General features: G+C 38.1%; 1 protein-coding gene across 1 annotated transcript in view; it reads right to left on the bottom strand.

Annotated features, from left to right (window-relative positions):
- USP42 (ubiquitin specific peptidase 42) overlaps positions 1–26,576 on the bottom strand; it is a 55,983-nt gene extending 29,407 nt beyond the window's left edge. The window contains exons 1-8 of the mRNA XM_020965277.2: positions 26,406–26,576; positions 15,390–15,639; positions 11,480–11,680; positions 8,971–9,081; positions 5,995–6,097; positions 3,932–3,999; positions 3,729–3,799; positions 1,374–1,456 (exon numbers count right to left, since the gene is read on the bottom strand). Of these exons, the coding sequence (XP_020820936.1) occupies positions 1,374–1,456; positions 3,729–3,799; positions 3,932–3,999; positions 5,995–6,097; positions 8,971–9,081; positions 11,480–11,680; positions 15,390–15,630 (878 nt within the window). The 5' untranslated portion in view covers positions 15,631–15,639; positions 26,406–26,576. The remainder of the gene's footprint in view (positions 1–1,373; positions 1,457–3,728; positions 3,800–3,931; positions 4,000–5,994; positions 6,098–8,970; positions 9,082–11,479; positions 11,681–15,389; positions 15,640–26,405) is intronic.
- Between the last annotated feature and the right edge of the window lie 396 nt (positions 26,577–26,972).

A 26,972-nucleotide genomic window follows, 5' to 3' on the forward strand; every position in this document is an offset into this window, starting at 1 on the left:
ACTAGGAAAGAATTAGACACACACACACACACACACACACACAAAATGCTGTTGGAATATTATTGGCTAACAAGTATAACAAAGGAATTTTATCTGGGGGCTACCTATAAGGATAGAATAATAGAAGGAAGTTCATGCATCAGCTCTTGGCCAAATAATTCAGGTCAAGCCAAAACACTGGCTCTAAATGCTAGTGTAAAAGTATCTGCTGATCTTCAGAGTGTTATTAAAACTGCCCTGAGAAAATCTATATAATAGCCAAGAAAAGCAGTGCCAAAATTAAAAGAGAAAAGAGAACAGGACCTCTCTTCTAATGAAGGATGGAAGGGAAAACAAAAGATAGGTCCTAATTTTGAATAGATGGAAATCAGACAAGTAACTGGTTCATCTAAAACAGGTTGACTACAGTCTTCCTTCTCTCTTCTAAATTAAACTCAATCAAATTAATAAGGTCAAGAAATGTCTCAAAAAGAATTTTTAGGCTACAACATATTCTGTGTCAGACAGTGGCACCTAGTGACAAAGTACATATTACATTCTAGCTCTAAGATAGACAATAGCAAGGAGGCAGAGAGAGAACACAGGTGTTTAAAATGGGCTTTTGCAGCAATGAAAAGCAATGGGAATCACTGAAATACAGACTATCTCAATTAGCTAGCAACCCAATTGCATTTTGCAATCTGTGCAATATGTATTTTTGATTCACTTTGTTTTTCCAGGGTGGACTGATCTCTTTTGAGCAACTATGACCCTCACTGATTAGACCTATAATATTTCAGGCTCAATTCAGTCAGTACAGTGTCATCAGTGAACAGGCAATCTAGGAAACCTGGCCAACGACAGAGAATCTTTCTATTTGGACTTTTACACTGGTGAACATCTTTCACGAGCATTTTTCTCACTATTTTACATCTTATTTGATATGAATGTTTAGTGGACTGTTTAAAGTTATCTCTGGTTGAACTGATTACTGATTATTTATAACTTTGACAGGTCCTGGAAACACCATTTAAGGAGAACTTTTAAGTCTTCATTTTATCCTAACAAGACAAATATTTTTTGTAATAAAACAGATTAAACAATGGGATCTTATATTCTGTATCCCTGTCAGCTGTGTTGAAAGATGTGGTCCACTATAGAAAATTTCGGAGAAAATATTTTTGCTCTTGGTTATATTTTCATCAAAGTAACTATCCAGAAATGACAATGATATAGAAACAAAAGGCATAAATAAAACTTACTGGAAAAAAAAAAAGAAAGAAAAGAGAGTAGGTATGTGGGTCAAGAATCTCCTTGATGCCCCTCCCTCACCATCCCCCTTTTTTAAATAGCTGCTTTAGGAAACCAAAATAAGATGACAATGTTCATCTTACTTGCTACATTTATAGGAATTTTCTCCATCTAATTGCTCAGGCTTCACAAATTGTTCCAAGGCTTTGTTGACACTCTGGGCAGCCTAGAAGTCAGAAAGACAGTATATATGTTATTTCAAACACCACTACAAAAATAATTGTAATAGTACTATAAACACCCAACCATCACTGTAAGTCCTACTCTTGACACCTTCATGTAACATAAAAGTGACCTTGGGTTCTCAAAGACTATGCCAGGCCCTACCCAAGTAGTAAGACTGCAAGTATAGCTCAGTGATGGACTATGTCTGTTTCCTGACAACTAGACTTAATAAGTGATGATGATAAGAAACTCATCATCAAGCCAGCCACAGGTCAGTATGTTTTTCAGTCACAGTTACTCTTGAGAATATCTACTAAAATGTAAATGTGTGTTGAACTATGCCAATAAAAGAATTATTCAGAATGAAGAAATCACAAATCCTTGAAGTACTGCAATACAAAAACTGAAAAACATGAAAACTTATGTAAACCACTTGCCATCCATAAAAGAATCTTTTATACTAAAAATGAATAGTACTGAATTTTACCATAGACAGTAAACTTTTCATTTCTGTATACTATTCATTATTTTATTCACTTTTTAAAATTAGAGACTGTATAAATTCTGAGTATTTTTCGCCCTAAAAGTATAATAATTGAATTTGGAGTTTAAGACACTGACAAGCACATTTTAGACTCTGCTAGAATATATTGCTTTGACGGTGGAAACTTTTATTTTTATTTTTATATATCCAGCACCTTGAACACAGCAGGCATTTAATAAATGTTTGCTGAATTAAATTGACTCTTTCCCAAATGAGGCTAATGCAAGCACACCAAGGAGGAAGAATTCTGGCTTTAACAGATCTCACAATATCTTTTGGAAAATCAAGTATCGCATTAGGCAAGGTATAATAGGACTTATGCCAAAAAAAAAACTTGAGTCTAAGTAAACTATATCAACTGAGGCCATGGACTAAACTTACGATTATGTCTTTTAGCTCAATTTAAGAAATATTTACTGAACGCTAAGCACTGTACTCAGAGATACAGAGGGTATAAAAGCTAAAAAAGACCCACTCTCTACCCTCAAAGAGTTTATAATCTAGTTAAAAGGATATTAAAAAAAAACAAATAAGATAAATGCCATAAAAGTAAAAAAGATCTAGGGCAGTTCAGAGGAGGGAGAAATTGTATACCATTGCAAGAATGTAGGGAAAAGGAATCTTTTATTTGAGGAAAGAAAAGATTCAAAACAAAATGGTGTATTTAGGAAACAATGAAAAATCCAATTTGGCTGGACATAAGAGAATGCTAGAGAATATACAAAAAGATAGACTGGGCCATAATGTGGAAGATCCTGAATGTTGAACTATGTAATAACTTTACTTGGTAAACAATGGGGAGCCACTGATTATTTTGGAGAGAGAGTAACATCACCAGGACTGCATAATAACCTTACTTGGTAGGCAAGGGGGAGCCATTGGTTGACTGGGGTGAGATTAACACTACCAGAGATACACTTTAAGGAAAACTAATCTGGAGCATGGTGTAAAATGGATAGGCAAATAGAGTAGAACCAGGTCTTTGTCTTATATATGACAAACACAGCTGAGAATCTTATGAAAAGATCTGCACTGAATCATCTGAAAATGCATAAAGCTTTCCTAAACAATTCAACCTTTCATTTCAGTAGTTTTAGTGGTTTCTATGGAGCCCACAGGTTGGATTACAGTTCTTACTCTGTCCGAGTGAGTACAACACTATTCCCAGGAGTAGTCATATAATTTTGGACACCAGAGAATATCAGGCAAAAATAGGCAATAACCTATGGGGGTGAGGAGTAAATGGTATTTATCTAAGTAGTCAAGCATAAAAAGAGGGATTCTCTCACAAACAGAATCAAGAAAGGACATAACTAATGCCATGTGGCAAGGAGTTTTCAACCTAGCACTGGCATGATTCCCTGCTCTTTTGTAGCTCCTGGAGGTACTGACCAATATGGTAGATTTCCAATGATATACTACTGCATACAAGTACAAGGCAGAGGGAAGATTTTAGTTATTATAATCAATGAAATGCGATTTTTATTTCTCATTAGGTTATATCTCATTGTGCTATCCTGCACTGGAAGACAGTAGTGTTAAAGAAATAGCAAATGTGTGTACAGGTTTTCTAATTTTCCACCCAACCTACTACATTAAGTCTAAGCATCTTAGATTCATAACTTATATGTAACCTTACATAAAGCAGCTAGCTATATTGCATGGAGAGTCACAATGGGCATTACTAAGTTTCTTTATCCTTGGCTACTATAACAAACACATAATTTACCTTTATTTCCAGTGGAATATCAAGGTATGGATCGAAGGTATCAGAAACTCCTTTGCAGTTCATACACTTTACTAAAATCAAAATGAAAAAGTTTAGCAAAATACAATCATTACGGCAAAACCAACTGTTAAGATGGCTGAACACAAACGCAATATCATAATCAAACACTAAATTTTAAATCCATGAACTATATTAGAATATACCTCGAGATCTCAGGTAGCCTCCAAATATTTGACAAACAAGTGTGGTAGCCTGGGAGTGCCGGTCCAATCTGAAAATAAATTAGGTATACTGAATTTTTTTTTTTAATAACTAGATCACTTTAGATAAGAAGAGTTTTGCTAGGTCTAAGAAAGTCATATCTATACATGCCTAGGAACATCTATCTAAATCAAAGGACAAGTTTAAATACTATAGGAATTCAGAAACCATAGATCATATGGATATCAGTCATTAACACAGATGTTCTGAACAATGAAAAATATTTTGTACAGCTGTACTATCAATAAAATTAACGGAAATACCTTTAACTTTCAAAGCACCTTTGCAAATATCATCTCATCTGAGAGGTACAACAACCATATGAAATAAAGCAATTGTGTTATCCTCACTGTACAGATAGAAGAAACTGATATTCAAGTTGACCCATCACAGGACTAGAAACAGAAATCAGGCCTTTTAACTGTCCAGTACTCTTTCCCCTCTACCACACTGCTGTTCTCGTGAATGAAAATGTTCAGAATCTAAATGCCTTTCCCATTACACATGACTTCTAATATCTGATTCTCCAACTTGACTCACCAACTTTCACTCTATCCCAGTCTCTTCTATGACTCAATTATGTTCAAATAGCAAGACTACTGAAATCTCTCTTTTATACATGAATCTCTAAGTAGTGCAGTAAATAGAGCACCAGGCCTGCAGTTAGGAAGACTCATCTTTGTAAGTTCAAATCTGGCCTCAGACACCTACTAGCTGTATGACCCTAGGCAAATCACTTAACCCTGGCTTGCCTCAGTTCCTCATCTGTAAAATGAAAGCTGGAGATGGAAATGGCAAACCACTCCAATATATTTGCCAAGAAAACTCCAAATGGGGTCACGAAGAGACAGACATGACTGAAAAATGACTGAACAACAACTCATTACCTTTCTCGTGTTTGGGTTACTGAAGTTTGTACTGTTTAGCATAAATAGGAAGTGTTTTCATCTTGTCTTGAATGGAAAAGATTACATGCTATTCTAGCAGTGAAGTCAAGATGCTTAAAATTTTGCCAGGAAGACAAAATAATAAAACATGTAAATGCTAAATTCTGTGATACTGACTATTAAGTAGGATAAAATACTCAGAGATGGGAGAGATCAGGGTAGGCTGAAGCAGATTTAAGAAAAAGTAGTATCTTAGGGCCTTAAAGGATCAGGAGAATTTAGACAGAGGTGGGAATAGAGGACATTTCACTTAGAGGAATAAGCAAAGGCCCAGAAGCCCAAAGGTGCATGGCACAAAGAATAGTAAGGCTTTGGGAAATAGAAGAAAAAGAGGAAGGATGGGGCTTAGGGAAAGACTTGAAAGACAAAGGACTTTGGCCTTTGCATGCAGTAGGAAGACACAGTAGGTTCCTGAACAAGGAGTAACATGATGTACATTATGGATTAGAAAGGAGAGAGACTGGAGGTATGGACACCAGTTAGAAAGTCATCAAAGTAACACAGGTGAGAAGTGATATAAGAACCCAGACTTTGGCAGTGGCAGTGAATATGGAAAGAAAGGGGTGAATTACAAATATTATTTCAAAGGAAGAAATGACAAGAATCAGTCAAGCAGGCATGACAGACTGGATATAAGGGACAAAGGGAAGGCAAGATAACACCGAGGTTTCTTTCTAGCTTTGGGAGACTGGAAGAACAGCAAAAATGACTAAAAAGGAGAACCAGTTCCATTTTCAAAATCTTAAATTTGAAGTAATAATCAGAGTCAATAAAAGCACTACAGAAATCCATTAACTCTGATTTCTGATTATATAGAACAATATTAAATTATAGCAAGGAAAAGCATGCATATTTGGGGACTGATAACTGAGGGCGTATTCTTTTCCTTAAACATTTTGAAGTTTGAAGGTAATCTCAGCAATCAGCATAGATGTTTTAAAAAAAAATATTGCTGAAAGGTAAAGCAAACTATTTGCTTTTCAACAAAAACTGGCAAAAAAGTTTAATTACACAGAGGTACAAGTAAAAGAAAATATTGTTACAGTATTTGCACTTACTTAGTGCTGCCATTCAGGCATGCTTTCTGCATTGCATCAACAGTGTATCGAAGAAATTCATGGGCATCTTCCTGGTTTCCAAAACGGAAGTGTTTAGCTATACCTATGGAATCAAAATAAAGAAAAAATTTTTCTAATCACATATTATTTTGTCAAAGATCCTGTCAGAATGCTTTGATTTAATAACATGTGCATAATTCTTTCATGAAGTAATGCTAATAACAAAATCAATGAGTATTTATTAAGCAACTACTATGCATCAGGCCTAAGGATACGAAGAAAAAAAAATAATCATGGATTTAACATTCTATTAGGAGAAACATGTACATTTAAGTAAATATAAATATAAAAATTAAATATGTAAATTAAATACAGGGTAATTTTGGGAAGGGGAGGTAGGCAGTAGGAAGCTGGGAGGATTAAGAAAGGCCTCTTTTAAGGAGGTAGCACTTGAGCTGCACTTCAAACAAAGCTAGGGATTTCTAAGAGGTGAGAAGGGAGTACATTCCAGGTATGGGAGAAAGCTTGTGCAAAAACACAGAGATGGGAGATTAGAATGTTGTTTATAAGTCATCCAATTTGGCTGGAACATTGAGCATGTGAAGAGAATAATATATAATAAACCAGGAAAGACAGGCTGAAGCCAGATTGGGAAGGTCTTAAAATGCCAGAGGAATCTTTGTTTTATAATAGAAGTAAAAAGGAACTTCATGAGTAGTAGAGTAACATGGCCATACTTGTACCTTAAGTATAGTACTTTGGCAGCTATGTGGAAGATGGGTTGGAAAAGAGAGGAACATGAGATAGGGAGACCAATGAAACAGAAAGCTATTTCAATAGCATAGGAAATAAGTTATAAGGACCTAAACTATGATAGTTGCATGAGGGGAGAGATGGGGTTGTACTACGCCAGATGTGTTGTGAAAATAGAAAAGACAAGACTTAAAAACTGGATACTGGGAGGTGAGGGAGAATGAAGGAAAAATGATCACTCCGATTTACTGAAAGTTTAGTGGTGCTCTTGAAGAAAACAGAGAAGTGAGGAAGGAAGAAAAGTTGGGGAAGACAGACAATGAGTTGTTTTGGAGAAGTTGAGTATTCAATGTGTAAGGGACAACCAATTCCAACAGGTCATTAGTAGTGAGGACCTGGTATTCAGAAAAAAGACTAGGAGAGGGAGGGAGAGAGAGAAAGAGAGAAAGAGAGAGAGAGAGAGAGAGAGAGAGAGAGAGAGAGAGAGAGAGAGAGAGAGAGAGACAGTGAGTGAGCGTGTGTGTGCGTGTATGTGTATGTATAAATAAAAAATACAAATATTATATATATACACACACACACACACACACACATAATGTATATATAAATAGTCTGGGAATTATTTGCAGAAAGATGACAAGTGAGCCCAAAGGAGTTGATGAGATCACTGAGAAAGAGTAAAAAGAAAAGATAAAAGGGCCTAGGACAGAGCCTTGTGGTACATTCACAGGTAGGGAGCAGTTCAAGGATGAGGATCCAGCAAAAAGGACTGAGAAGGAATGGTCAGACATAGGTAGGAAGAGAGAAGGACGTGTCACAAAAAATCCAGAGAGAGAGGGAAAGAGAAAGAAAGAGTAGTCAGAAGGATCAAATGCTACAGAGAGGTCAAAAAGGATGAGGACTGAGAAAAGGTCACTGATTTAGCTGTTAAGAGCCCACTGATGAGGCTGAAAGCCAGACTGCAAGGGCATGATAAGTGAGAGGATAGGAACAGACCGCAGGCTGAATGATGATATTGAGGATGATAGCTTGAAGGAATGGTAGTCAATTGAAGGGGTTTTTTTAAGAATGAAGGAGATCTGGGCATGTTTTTAATGAAGGTTTTTGAGGTAGCACCAACATACATAGTGAAGACTCCTAGTAAAAGGGCAGGGATTCGAGTGTAGAGAAGACTGTGAAGCAGGCACTGGACTCCTTGGCTGGAAAGCAGATAGGAAATAAAGAGAGAATAAAGATCAGAGCAAAGGTATGGCTGTAGGGGTAATTTGACAGAAAAGCTGGGAGAGCCTAAGATCAAGTGTGTTAAAGGAGAAGGTGGACTTAGCAAGTAGTACTACCTCTTCTTCATTGACTGGAATGAAGAAGAGAATGAGGATTATGTTAAGGATTTTTTAAATACAGACTAGGAGAAATGAGGGATCTCATTGTGACTTGACTCTGTTTTCTTAGTAAAATAGGAGGCCAGGCCTTACACTGAGAGGAAGAGGGCCAAGGGAGGTATAGGATATCTGAAGTGAAAAGAGAAGTCATAGAACAGTTTTTTTTTTAAGGCAATTAGGGTTAAGTGACTTGCCCAGGGTCACACAGGTAGTAAGTGTCAAGTGGTCTGAGGCTGGATTTGAACTCAGGTCCTCCTGCCTTCATAGCCAGGGCTCTTTCCACTGCACCACCTAGCTGCCCCATAGAACAGCTTTTTTGAGGAAAGAGACAGAGTGACTTACGGAAGACTAAGTGCCATGCAGCAGGGACGGCCTGACCGAGTTTAGATAACAAGCTTGTAGTAGAACCATTCAATATTACTGTCTGACTTCCTCTGGCACTGCTCAGTAGCACAAGAATTGAAAGGAAAGAGGCAGTTAGTGATAACAGAACAAAGCGGCAAGGACTTGAGAGAGTGTGAAGTCGAACTGGTAATTCCAGGGTCGAGTGGAAAAGTATAGCCAAGACAAGGATATTAATTTAGAAAAACACAGAACAGATCTACTAGAGGTCATGATGAAAACAAAGAGTAGGTTTGGGAGGAATGAGGTACAAGGAGAGATGAAGTATAAAAAGAAGTTATAATCAGAAAGAGGAATTTCATCACACTTCATTTATAAAAGTAGAACATTTGTGGAAGATGGTGTGAGAGTCACAGTAGAACTATCCTTGCGTGTGGGGGTAAGGAGGAGGTCACAAACTACTGTGAAGATAAATAAGATCAACTAGCCAATAAATACTTACGTCGAAGATCATTGATGACTGGCATTGGTTTGATGACATTACCAGGATTATTGAGTGCCTGGGTAATATGAGCCTGCATGGTACACATCATACAGAATCCTTGCTCATGGCCTGAAAGATCATGAAAGAAACACTGAAGTTAGCAAAAATTATGATAAATGAATGACAAAAAACCCAAAAAATCCAAAAACTTTTTCCCATACTACAATTTATCCTAAGTATTGAGAGAATATTTTCTGCTCTTTTAGAGGGAAATAACAGCAGGAGATCTCCTATGTGGCGAAAGGAGAAAGCTATAAGACACAGTGATAGGAATATACTCAGTTTCATTTTGAATAAAGGTAGATTTTTAATTTAACTGTAATTCCTCCTGAGGCAATACATTATTGTGCAGAAAGAGTGCTGGATTTGGAGTTAAAGGATTTGGGTTTAAATTCTTAGGAAAGTCACTTTCCCATGGGGAGGCAGTGAGTGTGGTATAATGGATACAATACTAGACTTGTAGACCTAGATTCAAATCTCACATCAGACATTTATGATCTGTGACCATGGGCAAGTTACTTACCACTCTGGACTTCAGTTTTCTCAGCTGTGAAATTAGGAAGATGGACTCAACATTTCTGAAGGTCCGGCTCTAAATCTACGATCCATGGCTTAAATTCTGTGAGTCCAGTTTCCTCATCTACAACAGCCGACATTTAAAGTGAAGGCTCTGGATCAAATGACCTCTAAGGCACCTTTCCTTCCAGTTCTTACTATCTATAATCCTATCATTCCTACTGGACAGGTTCTACTGCAAAGTTTCCATTCACATGCTGCTTTCAGTAAGAACGGAACTAGCCGTGAAAATATCAATGAAGAATTACCACCTACAGTAGAGAGAGTATAAAGTCTAAAGAGAGACCTGCCAGTACCTTAATACCCCTTAGTTAATAACAAAAGGAATATGTATTGGAAAAAAATCATCATCAAAAGCAAGTTCTACTCTAGAGAAATATCATGATAGAATTTTTTTTTCTTAACCATGGTAGTAAAATAGAAAAATGTTAACTAGGGGGAAAAAAGGGATGGGCTGATCACGTCATGAAGGAAGACCAACCGAGAGTCTGAATGCTCCATTAGTATTCTCAAAGTGTCAAGAAGATGAGAGGAAAGATCCTAATACACTAGATGGATTTCTTGTTTTAGATTTATGGGCATAGAGACAAGAGTCACACAAAATGGAGAGGCACGGATGGCCTGGTGCATGGAATATTTACATGGATGGGGTGTCAAACAATTAAAAACTTGAGAATGAGTTTGTGCCACATGTTATATAAATTTACAGGGATAAAGAACTTTAGAAAGCAGGTTTAACAGACAGAATGACAAAACAAAAATATGTTCAAAATTGAGTAATAAGTTCTTTACCTATTATTCTGCCATTGAATATCTATTAATACTACCAGGAAAATATAGTCCAAGAGAATACAGGTTTGTTTCCATATATATTAATATTGGTTTAAGACATCACACAAACTATTCTTCTTGATCTCCAGACTACAGATTTACATGAGCCAGAGACAAGATAGAGAAGGGTGAAGGTAAACAGAGGGAGAAGGAAGAAAGAAGGGGGGGACGGAGAGAGAGACAGAGAAGAGAGGAGGAAGATAGAGAGAGAGAAGGGATAATGGAGAGAGAGAAAGAAGGGATAAGGAAAAGAGAGAAGGGGAAAAGGGGAAGGGACAGGTACAAAGTAGAGAGAGAAAGCACAAGGTAAAGAGAGAGAAGGCACAAGGTAAAGAGAGAGAAGGCACAAGGTAAAGAGAGAGAAGGCACAAGGTAAAGAGAGAGAAGGCACAAGACAGAGAGAAGGGGAAAGGCGAATTAGTCTTCTCCTAACAAAAGAACCGAAGGGAAAATTTTTCTCTTTCACTTTTTCCCCCTCTTTTAATAAGGCTGAGAAGAAGATAGGTTACTCCTTGGTACAGTGGCAACAGCATTGGCTCTGGAGTCAGACAGCATGAGTTCAAATACTGCTTTTGATATTTACTACTGGGAACCTCGGACATATAACCCTTCCCTATGCCTTAGTTTCTTCATTTATAAACTAAGGGGGTTGGTCTAGAAGACCTCTGAGATTAATTCTAAAACTATGCTCCCATGATTCCTGTTCCATGTTGTTTGTGTTATACATCGTTATTTGTTGGCAAGATAAAAAATGCCAACTTGAGAAACGCTAAATGATCATTAGACATATTACTTTCAAATACACTTCAGTCTGAACTAGATGCAAAATGATTTTTGAGCTGTTGGATTTCAAATGTTGTACACTAAAAGCCCTCCCCTTTCCATTCCAGGCTCATACAAGAATCCAAATCAAACTCTTCACACTAGTACTTCTTTTGGTATTACTGTTCACACAATAAGGGTTTAACAAATTCTTGTTGACTGTTCATTCTAACTTTCCTGAAGAAATAAAAGTACATATAAAAATAATACGAATATGTATCACCAAAGAAAAACTTACATATTTTGGAGTGTTCATGAGACAACATATAATTGGCAAGAGGTGGCGTATATGTTAAACACTGCAATGCAGCATTGACAAAACATGTATTGCCTAGATTTTGGAGCCCAGCTCCAACTCTGTGAGATTGTTGCCACTTTAGGCAAATTTTTTCAGCTGGAAAAAGGACCTTCTGTGGAGGTGCAATGCCATCACCTGTAGCTGTTAAAAAACAAAATACATAACATTTCAAAATGTCACCTTTGAAAAAAGGTTTTGACCATTTAAAAAAATAGATTTTATTAGTTATACTACTCTATATTACACTAACTGGTAATCATCTCTGAGTTAAGTTCTCAGAATAACCCATACTTTGTAGACATTTTTGAAACTACGGAAAGATTTGCACATTTCTGGGGGTCAAATATTAATGGAACAATAATTGTTAGAAAGTACAGAGGGAGTGAAAGACTTGTCCCATTTCCCATATTTAAATAAGTATCATCAAAGCCCTTACATTAATATGTTTCACCAAAACTACTCAGGTTCCAATCCAAAACTCTTAATATTAATAACCATTTAAATGTAACAATAATAAATTTACAGTAGTGGTAAACCAGGACATCAGGCTCATTCTGTACTTGAATTCCATAGGCTAACGTGGAAGATTACTGGTGCTAAAAAATAACATTTTAAAAGCATCTGGGATGTGAGAGCTAGAAATGCTACCTTAAGAATTTTTAATCAGAATTTTACCTAGTACCTTCTCCATCTTAGCATCTTAGACAGCCTTAATATTTTTATATATTTATTAAAGTTTGAAAGTTTTTTGAAGGTTTTGTTTTATTTTTGATAGGCAATACAGTATAGCAGATAGCTAGCCTTGAAGCCAGGAAGACCTAGGTTCAAATCTAGCCTCTAACACAAACTGGCTGTAAGACCCCAGACAAGTTACCTCTCGGTGCTCTTGGCAACTCTCTAAGAATGCTGACCTTCACTGGTAGAGGAAGTTTCCTCACCTTGGAGTTCCCTATACCAATGCAGTAACAGGCCAAGTCCCTATTCTTATCCTTGCTGTTTTGTTTTGTTTTGTTTTAAATGTGAAACTGATTAAAATCAGGTTAATGTATTCTGAGTAAAGGAAGGTTCCATACCACAGAAAGGCAACAGTGCTGGATAAAGGGAATTACTTTTAGGTTGAGTAGGTGGCACAGTAGATGGAGACCTGGGCCCAGAGTCAGAAAGACCCAAGTTAAAATCTGGCCTTGGACACTTACTAGCTGTATGACCCTGGGCAAGTCACTTAACCACTGCCTCAGTTTCTTCAACTGTAAAATGGGGATAATAATAGCAGCTACCTTCTAGGATTGTTGTGAAGCTCAAATGAAATGGTATTTGTAAAGTACTTAGCACAGTGCTTGGCACATAGTAAGTGCTTAATAAATGCATGTTTTCTACCTACCTACCTGAAAGATCTTAAAAATTTTTTCTAAAGAAAAATTAGAAATAGACAATTTATACACATCCTGTGGATTTCAGAAAGGGACTTGGTATCAGACTCTTCGGAACAGCAGGGAGTAGGCAACAGGGTCTTGGAAAAGCTGAATGATTAGAGTAAGTGAATGAGGACAATGGATAAAATCACTAAACTGTGGAAGAGCAGGCATGATAAGAGATATTTAAGAGAAGGGCCCCAACAGGTAGTAGCTTGTAAAGAGGAAGAGGTTATATTTTGCCCATTATTACAGAAACCACAACTAGACAGCCTGGGTCTTTTGTTTTATTTTGTTGGGAGCTGTTGTTTAGAAAGAGACAGAAGCAAACTACTGACAGGGCCATCTTAACTGGCTAGTTTCTTAAGACATTAATCAAAATAAACATATACTTGTTAGATTCATAAAGATTTCATGATATCTATCTTCATTAGGACTAAAGAATGGAATGTAGGCTATCTATAAACAGGAAATACATTAAATACAATGACCTTTACATTTGTTTTAAGTCTCTCTGGTTTATCACAGTCATTGATAATAAGACATAATTACTTCAATTTCACAACTGCATTATATCTGAACTGTATCTCCAGAGTGTCTTATCAGGTAGTCCACTTTTAGTAAAAAGTTTTATGAAATGCCAGTCCTCAGGGAATTCCAGGACCATAATTAAAGCTAATAAATTATCTTTCATGGAAGAACTATAAACAGGACTCTGGTGTATTTTGTAATAACTTTCAGTATTTAAGAGAGTAATCCAAGTTGAGTAGCCTGTGCTTCAAGGATAAAGACATAAAAATAATTAATATAGCAAGTGTCTTGTTTATGCATTTATCAAATCTAAAAATACACAATATCTAATAGGGAAGCAGTGTGGCATAATGGATAAAGAATCAGCCTCAGAGCCAGGAATACATGGATTTAAGTCCTGCCTGTGACACATACTAACTATGAGGTGCTTGGCACCTCACTTAACCTCTCAGTGCTCTAGGCAGCTCTCTAACAGAGATTCTTAATCTGGAGTCTGTTAACTTTATTTTTAAGTATTTTGATAACTATTTCAATATAATTGGTTCCTTTGTAAATCTTACGCATTTTATTTTATTCATTTTAAAACATTATTGTGAGAAGAGGTCCGTAGGTTTTCCCATACTAAAAAAAGAGGTGAGTGACACAAAAAAAGGTTTAGAAGTCCTGCTCTAAGACCATAAACTGAAGAGAAAATGCCAGCCTGCATTGGCGAAAGAAGTCTCCTCACCAGGGAGTCTCCCACATCCATGAAATCACATATCTGGTCCCTATCCCTAATAATGTATATGCCTGAACTAACTCTCCTATCCAGTGGCATTACACATTTTAATAAGCCACAATACCTCTAACTTCCTTAAGAAAACTTAAATTTGCCAATATGTAGGTAATTTATATTATGGCAGTAATTAATACTTATAATCCAAGAATAGGGGGAAGCTTTACTCAAATAAAGAACATGCTACAATAATTAATGAAATGCTAACTGTTCTTTCCCCCATCTCCTTTAATGAGTATTTGCAGATAAGTTCACTCTCTTGAATGGTCAAAAGAGTCCTGGCCTATCAGAGCTGACTTAGAGCCAAAGCTATTCACCTTTTTTCTATCATGGACCCCTTTAGTAGTCTGGTGAAATCTACAGGCCCCTTCTGAAAAGAGTGTTTTCAAATGCATAAATTAAAATACACAATATTATACTGAAACATGGTTATTAAATTTTTTTTAAAAGTTCAAGGATCACATGTTAAGAACCGCTGATGAAGAGCCATTAAAAACTAACCACAGTTCCAATATGTTGGAAAGTAACGCAAATAGCAGGTTATCTACAAAAATCTTTCCAAGTAGAAATGATTGCCTTTCTCTTCATTTCAAAGGCATCTGAGCAAAGTTATCAAAACCTGCATTAGACTTATCTCCTAACAAGTTTGATGTTTTGTTTAAACTACTTTAGCTCACTCAATTAACTCGACATTTTCATTGCTATTAAAGCATTTTAACTTCACACTAGGTTAAGTGGTTCTCCAAACTCGGCCAAGACTCATCTGGCTACTGGAAGACAGGTATGACAGAGACAAAGAGACAAAAAGAGAAATTAACATCTAGAGCTAGGAAAGCAACTACCAAGTTTGCTGAATGTGACAAGTATTACTTGTTTCATTAAAATTCTTACTAGGAGAAACTTTATCCTTCCAAGAATTAGGAATAAAACTACAAAAAGTCACATTAAAAACATTCTGTCAATATAGTTCAAAATATTTATTGCTCAATTGAGGTATATATACATCACAAAATAAGGAGACCTTTGGTGAATTTAAAACATAAAACATTATGCCACAAAACCAAAAGCAATATATCACATAGAACTTTTTTGGTTGCATTTTTCTCTTCAAAGAAGAAAAATGAATACTCACATTGATCTTTCTGTGCTGATGGCTTTGGTTTGTCAGATATAGATGAATTAGAATAAATTGCAGCACCAGGTACTGGTCCTAAAGAAATTTTGTGTTTGGGGATGTCTGTCAAAGAAGATACAGCTCCCCAGCTTGCAGATCCTGAGTCCATGTCTCCGAGTGAAGGTGCCACAGAGCTGCCAGGTTGATTCTGACAAGCTGATGGGTTGGAAGATTCAGATACTTTGTCAACTATAGTCATTGTTCACCTCTGGAAAAATATAAAGTTAGAAATGCTATTCGTAAGTAGATAGAAAGGGTGAAGAGTCATTTGTCCTATCATTGAACTATTCTGGTTTTCTAAATTCTCTTACCCATTTGTAAGTAAACATTTTCAAATTAATCATTACAATTTCAAAGCATGTTAAATACTATTTCACAACTTTCCTTGCAACATCAGCTTTTTAAAAATGCCACTTGAGAACACATCAATTAAATTTTAAATACCCTAAAATATTGGTGGAGTATAATATTCCAAATTGGACTCTAGCATTTACTTACTCTACCTAGTCCATCCACTCCCTTCCCCCGCAAAAATCAGAATTTTACATTTAATAAGCATTTCGATTTTGCACTTCTTCCTGCCAAAATGCAAGTATGGCTTTCTTCAATACTTGAATGAATCTGTAAATTCAACCTAATCTTTAATGTGTACGCTCCCTCCAACAAGGGAGATGGTAACTTACCTAGCCTTTCATTCTGTGCAGCTTTTGTCCAGGTCATCCCTTAATATTACCTGGGGGATAGTTCAGCACCCATGTCCAGATATTATGTCGTTCACTATTACTACACAAGCAGCCCATCTATATTTTTCTATCACACATAGTTTTGGGCAATATATTTAATGTACAATTTATTGTTGGTAATATGCTATAGGACACTACCTGTCTTTTTTCCATTGCCCTTTGGATTATATGAAATCTTGATTCTTTGAATGATTGTAATATTCCATGATTTACAATCACTGAAACAATACTGGTGTCTAAAAGATGTTTTTGTTTCAAGGAGAAGAGTGAGGTCATTGAAAGTACTAGGAGTTAGCCAAATGCAATCCTGCCTATTTTCTCCTTCCTATCTAATTCTAGACCAGATCATTGTCCATTTGCAGTGTTTGTCCCAGATATATGTAATGATGAACCAACTCAATTGGCCATCTCTCCAACTGCATTTCATAGTGTGGACATCAGGCATATTTCATCTACTATAGTTTTCCAGTGTCAATTCTTAAGCCAAACCCTTCTGAATGATTGTGAATCTAATTCAGAAGGCTCTTAAGTGTTCTAGCACATCAATCAGCTCATCGTCATCTATAAATATGTGCACCATCTGTAGTAAATGCCTTTTACATTTGAACTCTCCTGGATATTCTCCATGAGAGTAATAAACATCTTTGATGAGTATGTCTCTTCTTGTTTTATGCCTTACTTGCTATCAACAGTCAGGATTGACAGAACAAAATTGTCTCTGTCTTTGTCAAGGAGTCTTGTATGATTGTACATGAGTATGGGGGAGATGTTATTGGAAGAGAGCTCTTAAAACTACATTTTATTCTACCAAGGCAAATGATTTTTTTTATAGTCAACAAACAATAAGCACAGTGGGATTTTATATTTTCTGTACCTTCTAGGCAACTGTGTGCCTATAAAGATGTGGTGTGCTATTGGATATTACTGTGAAAGCTTGCCTACTGCTTTCTTATACCTTCATCAAGACATGCTCAACATGCGTGTGATTATTCACTAAAAAAAAAAATCAAAACCAACTTTATAAATTGGCTCATGTAGAAGAAGAACCTTTGCATGTGACATTTTAGATGGAGTCTGAGGGAGAGTATGGTACAGGGGAAAGTGTGCTGGATTTGAATCTCAATCAAATCTCATCTCTGTAATTTATCAGCAGCATGACCTTAGCCTCCTCGTACCTAGGTTTCCTCATTTGTAAAGTATGGGGCTCAGACTAGAGGGTTCTAAGGTCCTTTCTAGCTCTTAGTCTATTACCCTACAAAATAGAGCAAAAGTATCAAAATAGAGTCACACTGAAATATTTTGAGTAAATTACTATTATAACTATTTTCCCTTGGAATCCTAGAATTTTAGAACTGAAGTTTAAAAGTTTTTTCTAGTCCAATGCATTCCTTTCTACAAAGTTTCCTCAATGAAACACTCAGTAATACCCATTCAGATTGGGAAAAACAAAGGAGATAAGCATTGTTCAGAAGACCAGAAAGACCAGCTTGCCCATGGCCACACAGCTAGCTAGTTGGTGGCAGAAAGTAGAACTCAAGTTTCCCGATTCGACTATATCAAATGGACTCTTAGGGAAAAAAAATCACTAAGCATTTTCAGAAGTAGTGCTTAAGCACTTTAATAAATGAAAGCTTTGCATTTCGTAAAAGGAATCCCCTCACTCACCTAGATCTGGCAACTTTATCTATCTGGACAACCAGAAAAATCCAAAAATTCAGAGCCCCACCCTAGGCTCTAAACAGAAAAAAAAAATTTTAATGGCACATATGCTAAAGTTTACACATTTCACTTATATCAGAGCCACATGCCCTCACTTAATAAGGTCTATCTTTTCTTAGTTTACAAGTAATTTTAACAAATTCAGAAAACCTAGTTTTCAAGCAGATTAAAAGCATCAAGGCAGCTGAGAGAGGAAAGCATACAACAACACAAGAAGCAATAACTGGACAGATTGACGGCAAGAGGAGTATAGAAAAAGAGTATAAAAAGCACATCCATAAATTTAAACTGGAAACACGATAATTTTAGAAGTACTTAGGAATCAATTCTCAAATTCTCTTTCAAAAGGGAATGATTCTAAAGAGAATGGAAAAGATCACTACAGTACTTTAAAAAAAGTGTCAGAAAAGACAACTACCAACTTAACTGCTAGATTTCTCAAAATTCTCTCAAGTCTTTATGAGAAGGGGCCTATGAATGCACAGAAAGCATTCTCAATGAAACTTGAAAAAGGAACACGCAGAGGGGCAGCTAGGTGGTGCAGTGGATAGAGCACTGGCCCTGAAGTCAGGAGGACCTGAGTTCAAATCTGACCTCAGACCAAACACTTGACACTTACTAGCTGTGTGACCTTGGGCAAGTCACTTAACCCCAATTGCCTAAAAAGAAAAAAAACTGCCAAAAAAGAAAAAAAAGAAAAAGGTACACGCAGGTTTCTACAGGCTATTATTTTTTATACTGGACCTTTACATAACTGAAAAAGCCACAGAAAATAAAAAATGTCTGGGGTTTTTTTAAGAAAGAATTAACTCATTCAGGCAAAGTATAAACTTGAAGGCTCTCTTCAGACTTGACATCTCTTACTCATGTGTCCACATTATGTGAAACTCTATGAGAAACACACCTAGAAAGGGATTACTTTGTTCAAAAATTCCCTGAGTTATTAACATCAAGTGAATATTGAACAGGGAGGTATAGTATCTTCAATGAAGATATTCTTCAACACTATGGAAAATGTCCAAAATGAAAAAGGATTTCTTATTAATTAGGTTATCCAAATGTTCCTATTCACAGATGCAATCTGTATGATGACATAAAGCACTGCTTACAGCTTAAACTTCCTTGGTGAAATCCCCAGTAATGCAATTGGTTTAACCATTCACACTGGAAAAACAGTGAAAAGAAAAACATTCATTGTCCAGATCAGGGACATGCAACTAAACAATTAGCCTGTAACATTTTCACTATGCTGCAGTGTGAAGTTTCTGGGCTGGGTTGACCAGATGTGTATGGGGAAACAGCATGGAGATGGAGACTAGAAAACTCAATTCCAATGCAGACTCTGCTTCCCAGGAACTTCAGGACCATTCATTCTTAGGAATCTCCCACAGAATAACAGAGTAGACACACATAGTAGTGGATATGGTAGTTTTATGTCCTCAGTATGACCTTTGACCTGCTTACCTTCCCCTCTGTATACACCTGAATGGACTGTAGGCCTACAGGCAGCCTGTAGGCTGCACTGGACTGTATGAACGCAGCTTTCTCTCGCACAACTAGAGAGTCCTAAAACTCAGGAATGCCTTTATTTCGAATACGTAAAATATGTGCACAAGCATGAACAGTGCAAAAACATATTACTGGTAAAATCACTTGAACATCAAAGGTCTGGTCAGTATTTTCCTGAGAGTTCTGAAGAACCAGAGCTTACTCTCTGCCAACTTTTCTGCTGCATCTGCTCTTATCTTCCCATTCCATTCAGCTTTTTACTTAACTTAGTTCTAGTACACTGCCTTGGGTTTCTTTTACCTATAGGGAAGTTGTGTAGAGTTGTCTACTCCAACACTGGCAATAATACGGGCATTATTTAATGATAACTGAGCAACCAAAAGTAATTTCTACTCAAAGGCCTCTGAAGAATGGTCCTAGAACTGGATCACTAACCCACAAGCACTTTCCCTTCTGCCTTGTGCTTTATATCATAACTTCTGTTCTCATCAATGTGGCTACTTCCTCCAGCAAAGCAGATTTATTCACAATTCCCTTTGAAAACGGGGCTATATCTAGCTATTTCACCTTCCTTCTAAGGGCAATTCCCAGAAATCTTCACTTCCCTGATTTTCCAGCCTACCTGTGACTTTACCTCACTGGATGGGACTAAGTTTTCCTGTCTCTTCCCTTGCCAGTACAGTGCTTCCCTCTCCATTCCCCTTTTCCTTTTCTAAAACTAAAAAAAAAAAAAAAAACAATTCAAACACCAACATTCAAACACAAAAAGGAGAATTTATGTGAAACTGTAAACTATGGTTATGTTCATTTTTTTCAATATTACATGTTAAATTTGAAAATTTAGGGAGAAAAAAAGACAGCCTATACTAACAACCTTCAATGTGTGTATCTTGAGTCAATGATACAGATGAACAGTGATCTGGGCCTAGAATTGAAAAGAAAGATCAAGCTGGATCATATTTAGGAAACTGTAATGCTTTCAAGGATTGCAAACTAATCAGCACTGCAAAATCCTAGGTTTTTAACATTAATACTATTCCTAGCAATGCCATATAGCTGGGTATGATATAATTTCATAATCTTGAAAAACTAAAATTACAAACAGCTTAAAAGGCAATAGAAAGACACACAGTAGGGATAAGTAGATTGTAGCATGTTACAAATGAGGAAATGCATTCAAGAGATGGTGTAAAAGACATTAATAGAAATACGTACTGGTAAGAAAGGATGTGGGTCATGTAGCAAAAATGAAAGACAACAGTGGACAACCCAAATACATAAATACCCCCAAGAAAATATTAAGGGTTATGCCTACAGTATGTTAGGTTTAAGAATCATAGTGAAATTCAGAAATATGTAGAGTCACAACCTATCTAGGGGCAGCTAGGTGGAGCAGTGGATAGAACACTGCACCCAGACGGGTTCAAATCTGGCACTAAAGTCGCTAAACCCTGTTTGCCTCAGTTTCATCTGTAAACTGAGCTGAAATGGCAAACCACTCCAGTATCTTTGCCAGGAAAACCTCAAATGGGATCACGAAGGGTCAGACAAAACTGACACAACTGAACAACAAAAAGGGAACTGCCCACACACATGCGAAAACACAGATCTATCAAAATAAGAACTCAAAAATATAGCAGTTTAGGGCCATTTAGCAAAGGGTCAAACAGTACTTCATAGCTCAATAGCAGAACCAGCACTAGGAGTAGTAGGCAAAGTAGATAACCTCCAAAGATGCAACACATAGGGAAGAGGGCTAAATGAGGGACACTTTTTAGTATTACTTTTTATAACTACACATTTCTATGCCAAAAAAAAATCCACTTACCATGACAGATAGGTATTTATTTTGTGATAAGTAAATTTACATGAGTTACAGTGAAGGTTCAAAGTCTCTGGTAACCAGTAACAGACAGGGATAAATTTTCCAAACTTTGTTTAAGGCATACAGATGCCTTTTTACTATTCTGCTGAAAACCCCTGAGAATATCAGTAGATAGAACACTGCACTGACTTATGGTTATAATGATCAAAGGGACCTAGTCTGTGATTTCAACAATCTTTATAGAGAACCCCCAGTTAAAAAAAGTCCCTCTACCAATTCAGGTTAGTAAAGAGTTTCCTAGGGCACTGAAAAGTTGAGCGATTTTCCCAGGTCGTGCTGCCAATATATGTCAGAGGCAGGACTTAAACCAGGTTTTCCTGGATCTGCGAGGAGCTCTCTATCCATTATACCACACTGATGTGATCATAGTAGCATCACATAAATCTGAGTCTGGAAAAGTCCTTTAGAGAACACATAATCCAAACCCCTAATTTTACAGATAAAGAAACCAAGGCTCCAGGAATTTAAGTGATAACAGAGTCATCCCGAAAACATCAAATTATTTTCATTATGTCTTAAAAAAAAAAACCCAAGACATTATATCAAATATCTCTAGTGAAGGTCTGATATTCAAGACATACAAGATTCATTCCCAATAGATAAGTGGTCAAAAGATATGAATGAGAAATTTTCAAAAAAAGAAATTAAAACTACCAAAAACTAGATGAAATACTGTTCCAAATAATAAAAGAAGCACAAATTAAAATCACTCACCTCACACCCATCAGATTAACAAACACAATAAAAGATGGAAACAGTCAAATCTGGAGAAGCTATGGGTTGACAGGCTGTTGGTACTGTTGGTGGAACTGTGAATTGACTCAACCATTCCAGAAAATAATTTGGAACTATATTAGAAAAGGGAGTTAGTTCCTTATGCCAATGAAATCACAGGTCCAATCCCAAAGAACAGTCATTAGAAAAGTCACTAAATCCTTTCACCTCTTAATCCCATTAGCAGGCACATATCCCAAAAGGTCAAAGACAGAGGAAATCCAGCCTGAGACAAGAACTGCGTGACCTTGGACAAGTCACTTAACCTCTGTTTGCCTCAGTTTCCTCATCTGTAAAGTGAAGACAATAATAGCTCCTACCTCCCAGGATTGGAGGTATATGTAAAGCACTTAGCTCAGAGCCTGGCACACAGTAGGAGCTATATAAATATTAGCTATTAGATCGTATATATGCAAAATTTTATAGCAGTACTTTACATGGTAGTAAAGGGCTGGAAACAAAGAGAGTACCCATCAACTGGGGAATGGCGGAACAAATTGCAGCATGTGAACATAAGGGAATATTCTATTACATTATATGAAATGAGAATTCTGAGAAACCTGAGACGACCACTTTGAAAAACATTAGAACTCTGATCAATAAAATGACCAATGTTGACTACAGAGGCCTGATAGCTAAACACAGTTCCCACCCTTGCCCGAAAGTTGGTAGATTTTAGGTACATAATGAAACATATACTGTCAGAATCGTCAATGTGTTGGTTTATTTTGCTTAATTACACTTCTCATTTGTAGAGAAAGGTTCTATTGGGGTGGTAATAGGTTATTAGAAGTAGCAGGGATGTTAAATAAAAGTAATAAAACTTTTTTAAGCAAAGAATATATATACATATATATTTATAGACACATTGTAAGAATTACTATCCAAAATGGTTTTTAAATTTTTTTAAGTTTTGTTACACAACAGAGCAAAGCACTACTAGGAAAACTTACTTGTCTAGAACTAGATCACTAATTCCCAAAGGGTCCCAGATATTGATTTTTACTGTACTTAACTGAAATTAAAGAGAAACAATTATCAAAGAATATACACGATTTTAAAAAACACATAAGTGCTTCTCCAGAAGCTTGTTGTTGCGAGGGGAAGGGGGGGAGTAGGCATTAGCTTAACTGGTTGATTAGAAAGAATGAATTGAGATTTAAAACTCATTCACTTCTCATAACCAATAAATTGCCAAGACCTATTGATTCTATCCCCCAAATTTCTCTATGTGCTTCCCCACATCTGCTGTAACTCCAATTATCCTTGTTCAAGCTCTCATTTTGATCTCACTGGAGCTATTTTAATAGCTATCTAAATTGTAGCTCCTTGCCTCCAGAAGTTTACTCACTTCACTGCCTGAGTAATGTTACTCCTCTGCTCAAAAGCTTCACCAAGCTCCCTATTCATGGTACTCCACAACCTGGATCTCACCTTGAAAAACAGTGTGAGTAATAACATTTGCTTGAAAAGTCCCTTTCCTCATTAAAAAAGAAAGAAAGAAAAAGAAAAGAAAAGCATCTAGTAGGAGATAGATGGATGCAATTCAGTTCAGGTAAAGGAAAAAGTACAATAATAATAATAATAATAATAATAATAATAATAACAATAATAATAATAATAAAAAGATGTCTGGTTTTATTTCAAAAAACAAACTAGTAGCAAGAACTTTTTAATTTTTCCTATATAAATTTCCAGTTACAAGTCAAACATAAATAAAAGATCAAAAGAATCCACTTTACTTGGTCTAATGAGTAAAGAAAATATTACTTAGTTGACAGTATCCTCATCAATTCCATATCTGGGGAGAAAACAAACCTAATTAATATGAATTCTTTTTCTCCTATATACATACTTTCAGCCAATAATTTCTTGTATTCCTAAAACTGTTACAGTAAACTAAATCTACTTGACATACTTTCCTTCCTACAACGCAAATAACTGTATGTTAAATTTGTCATTACTCAGGATTAATAAAGTTGAACTTTCCTTAAATGATTGAACATTTTATCACTTATCATCAATAGTACTTGTAAGCCATGACCTCAAAAAGTTACTTTTTTTCCTGTCAACATCTACTTTTGACAAAAGGCAAAGTAAAAACAAAGTAAAACAAAGCCATTCACCTTACTATCTATGCTCTTCCCCTACTCCCCAAAAAAGGTTGGACACAAGTAGGGAAGTATAAAATGAAGAGTCAACTTTATACATGTTTTTCTTGGAGTGAGTGACATATTTTCATCAGTGGTGATATGAATAGGTATTAGTAATCCATCATACTTTTTCATGCTTAAAAAGAATCATTAAACATTGTGGCAATCCACATATATCTAGGTAAAGATGCAGAAAAGAAACAGTTACATGTCACTTTTTTTTATAAACAATGTAATTTCATGATGTAGCAATTTTCTTTTTAAAAACAAAAAGCTTGGAATAAAGTTCAGGCCCCATGCAGGAGATCTGACAGATTACATTAAAAAAAATGTATTGCTTTAATTCAATAAACAAATTGCCTGATTTTGAATAGTTTATAATCCAAACACACTTGGATAAGTAATTACAAAAAGAAAGTGAAAGTAACATTAAGTGAAAACATAAGGGAAACTGATGAGTCTATTTTCTATGAGCACTCAATGAATAAACAGTAAAAGAACAGAACTAATTCACCTTTCGATAATTAAAAAGTTTATAGTTCCAAAAAAATTATGATGGAATTTCTCATTTGAAAATCCCTCAAATACAAATCAGAAAAATTAACTACATAATATTACCTTTATCTGGAACAACAGTCCTAATGTAAAGATGAGTGACCAATACAACACTGCTGTACGACTAGCTGACTTTGAAATAACTACATTAAAATAGCATTCCTATAGTAGTCACCATGCTTTCTCATAAACAAACAAACACTGGATGTCAACATAAGAACTTGAAAATAAACAGAAGTGTTCAGCAAAAGAGCTGAAATTCCAATTGCTCTAATCTTATGTAAACTTGTTAAATTCAAATACAAGGACCCAGATTACAGATTTCTATTCTACAAAGTCTCCATTCCAAATCTTGGCTTACATAGAGCACCCCTGCACCTTTTTCTGAAGAAAAATAAGACAATTATTATTATTCTCCTCCGTATGACTTCAAATACTATAAAGAACAAGGCAGATAGATTGCAGATGCAGGCGATGCCCGTTTTTTTTTTTTTTAACAAGGCACAGCTAAACAAGGTGTGTGGTGGTGGTGTTCCTAAACACGCGCTTTACACTCACCCGTATAACATTGCTTTCCTTCCCTTTCTCCATCTCTTCTTTTCTGCTGCCGTTGGAAAAATTACATACACAGAACCCGGAGCAATACAAGCAGGGGCTCTATAGTTCACACAAGGGCAAACTAGCTTAAACAGGGGAGGGCCAAGTGATAAAGGTGGGGAATTTTTCCCCCTAGAAAAAATGGAGGGGGGTGGAGCAGGAGAGAATAGAGCTGAGAAGAGGGGGCGCGTTGGGTCGGGGGAGCACACGCGTAAAGGAGGATGGCGGTAAAATGGGGGGGGTTAAAGACAGAAATAAGAGACACTGGGGAGAACGTGAGGGGAGGCATCAAGCCGAGCAGAGGAAGGAGGCGGAGCGGACCTAGCGGGGTGCAGGGAGATGATGCCCCCTCCTTCCTCCCAGCTGCTGCCGAAGCTACTCCAGCACACGCCCACCCTGGGGAAAGATACCGGCTCTGGGGCCTAGCAGCAGCCGCCCTGCCGGTGAACCTAGCCAGCCAGGGGGCGGGCTCAGCCTCCTCCTACCCATCCCAGAGCCCGGACCCCGGGTCACCCAGCCCCCCAGGAAAGAAGTGTGTACATGAAGCGGGACGGAGGGAGTGGGGAGGGGGGCAACCATTAAGGAGCGGTGGCCATGGCAACGGAGGGGGAGGAAAAGGGGACGGGGTGCGGGAAGGAGAGAGATTTCACCCTTTTCCCCACTCGAGCCCCTCCTTGCAACGCCCACCCGAGTGGCGGGAGGGGGAGCCCCCGTCCCCCTCCCGGCGCCGGGGAGAGGGGGCGGTGGCCGCGCTTCGGCCGGAGCCGGGGCTCAGGCGCCCCCTCCCCGCCCCACACCTGGGCGGGGAAAGGCCGCGGCTGCCCCAGCCACCACCATCTCCCCTACGTCTGAGGGACAAACGGCGGGACCCCGGCCGGGCCGGGGCCGGGGCCGGGATGGAGGCGGAGGCTGAGGCTGAGGCGGCCGGGGTGTCCCCCACACACGCCACCCCGCGCCCCGACCCCACTCCCCGGGGAGTCCCCTTCGGCGGGGAAGGACAAACCACCTAAAAGCGGAGAGAGAAAGCGGCTACGACTACCTGGCTCTGTTCCTCACTCCCTCCATCCCCGTCCGGCCGTCGCCTCCGCCTCCTCCGCTGCTGCTGCTGCTGCCGCTGCCGCTGCCGCCGCTGCTACCGCCGCCGCCGCCGCCGCACACAGCCTGAACCGCCCGGCGGGGGACAATGACGTGCCTCCATCCGGGCACCGCCGCCGCCGCCGACGCCTCCTCCGGGTCAGGAGCCGGCGCCGGCGACAGTGCTCCGCGCCCGCCGCAAGGGGGCGCCGCGACCCGCCAACTCCGCGCTCTAGCCCGGCACGCCGCCAGCCCCGCGGCTGAGAGGCCGTCGCCCAGAGGCGCTTCTAGTACCTAACGGGCCGGCGCTTCCCCGCCTCCACCCGCTCCCAGAGGCAGGGGGAGGTCGCCAAAGTGCAGGAGCCCTCGGGAGGAGAAGGTGGAGGGAACGCTGAGCAGCCTGCTCCAGGCGCCCTCCTCTCCTGGGGTGGCGGGGGACGTGGCGGAGAGCGGGAACCAGTGTCCTCGGGGTCTGGCCACCCTTTTCGGACGGCGTGCCAGGATCGCGCCTTTCCACGCCCCGGCGTCCTCC

This window comes from Phascolarctos cinereus, unplaced genomic scaffold (assembly GCF_003287225.1).
Source record: "Phascolarctos cinereus isolate Bilbo 61053 unplaced genomic scaffold, phaCin_HiC Scaffold_4;HRSCAF=312, whole genome shotgun sequence".
Lineage (NCBI taxonomy): Eukaryota > Metazoa > Chordata > Mammalia > Diprotodontia > Phascolarctidae > Phascolarctos > Phascolarctos cinereus.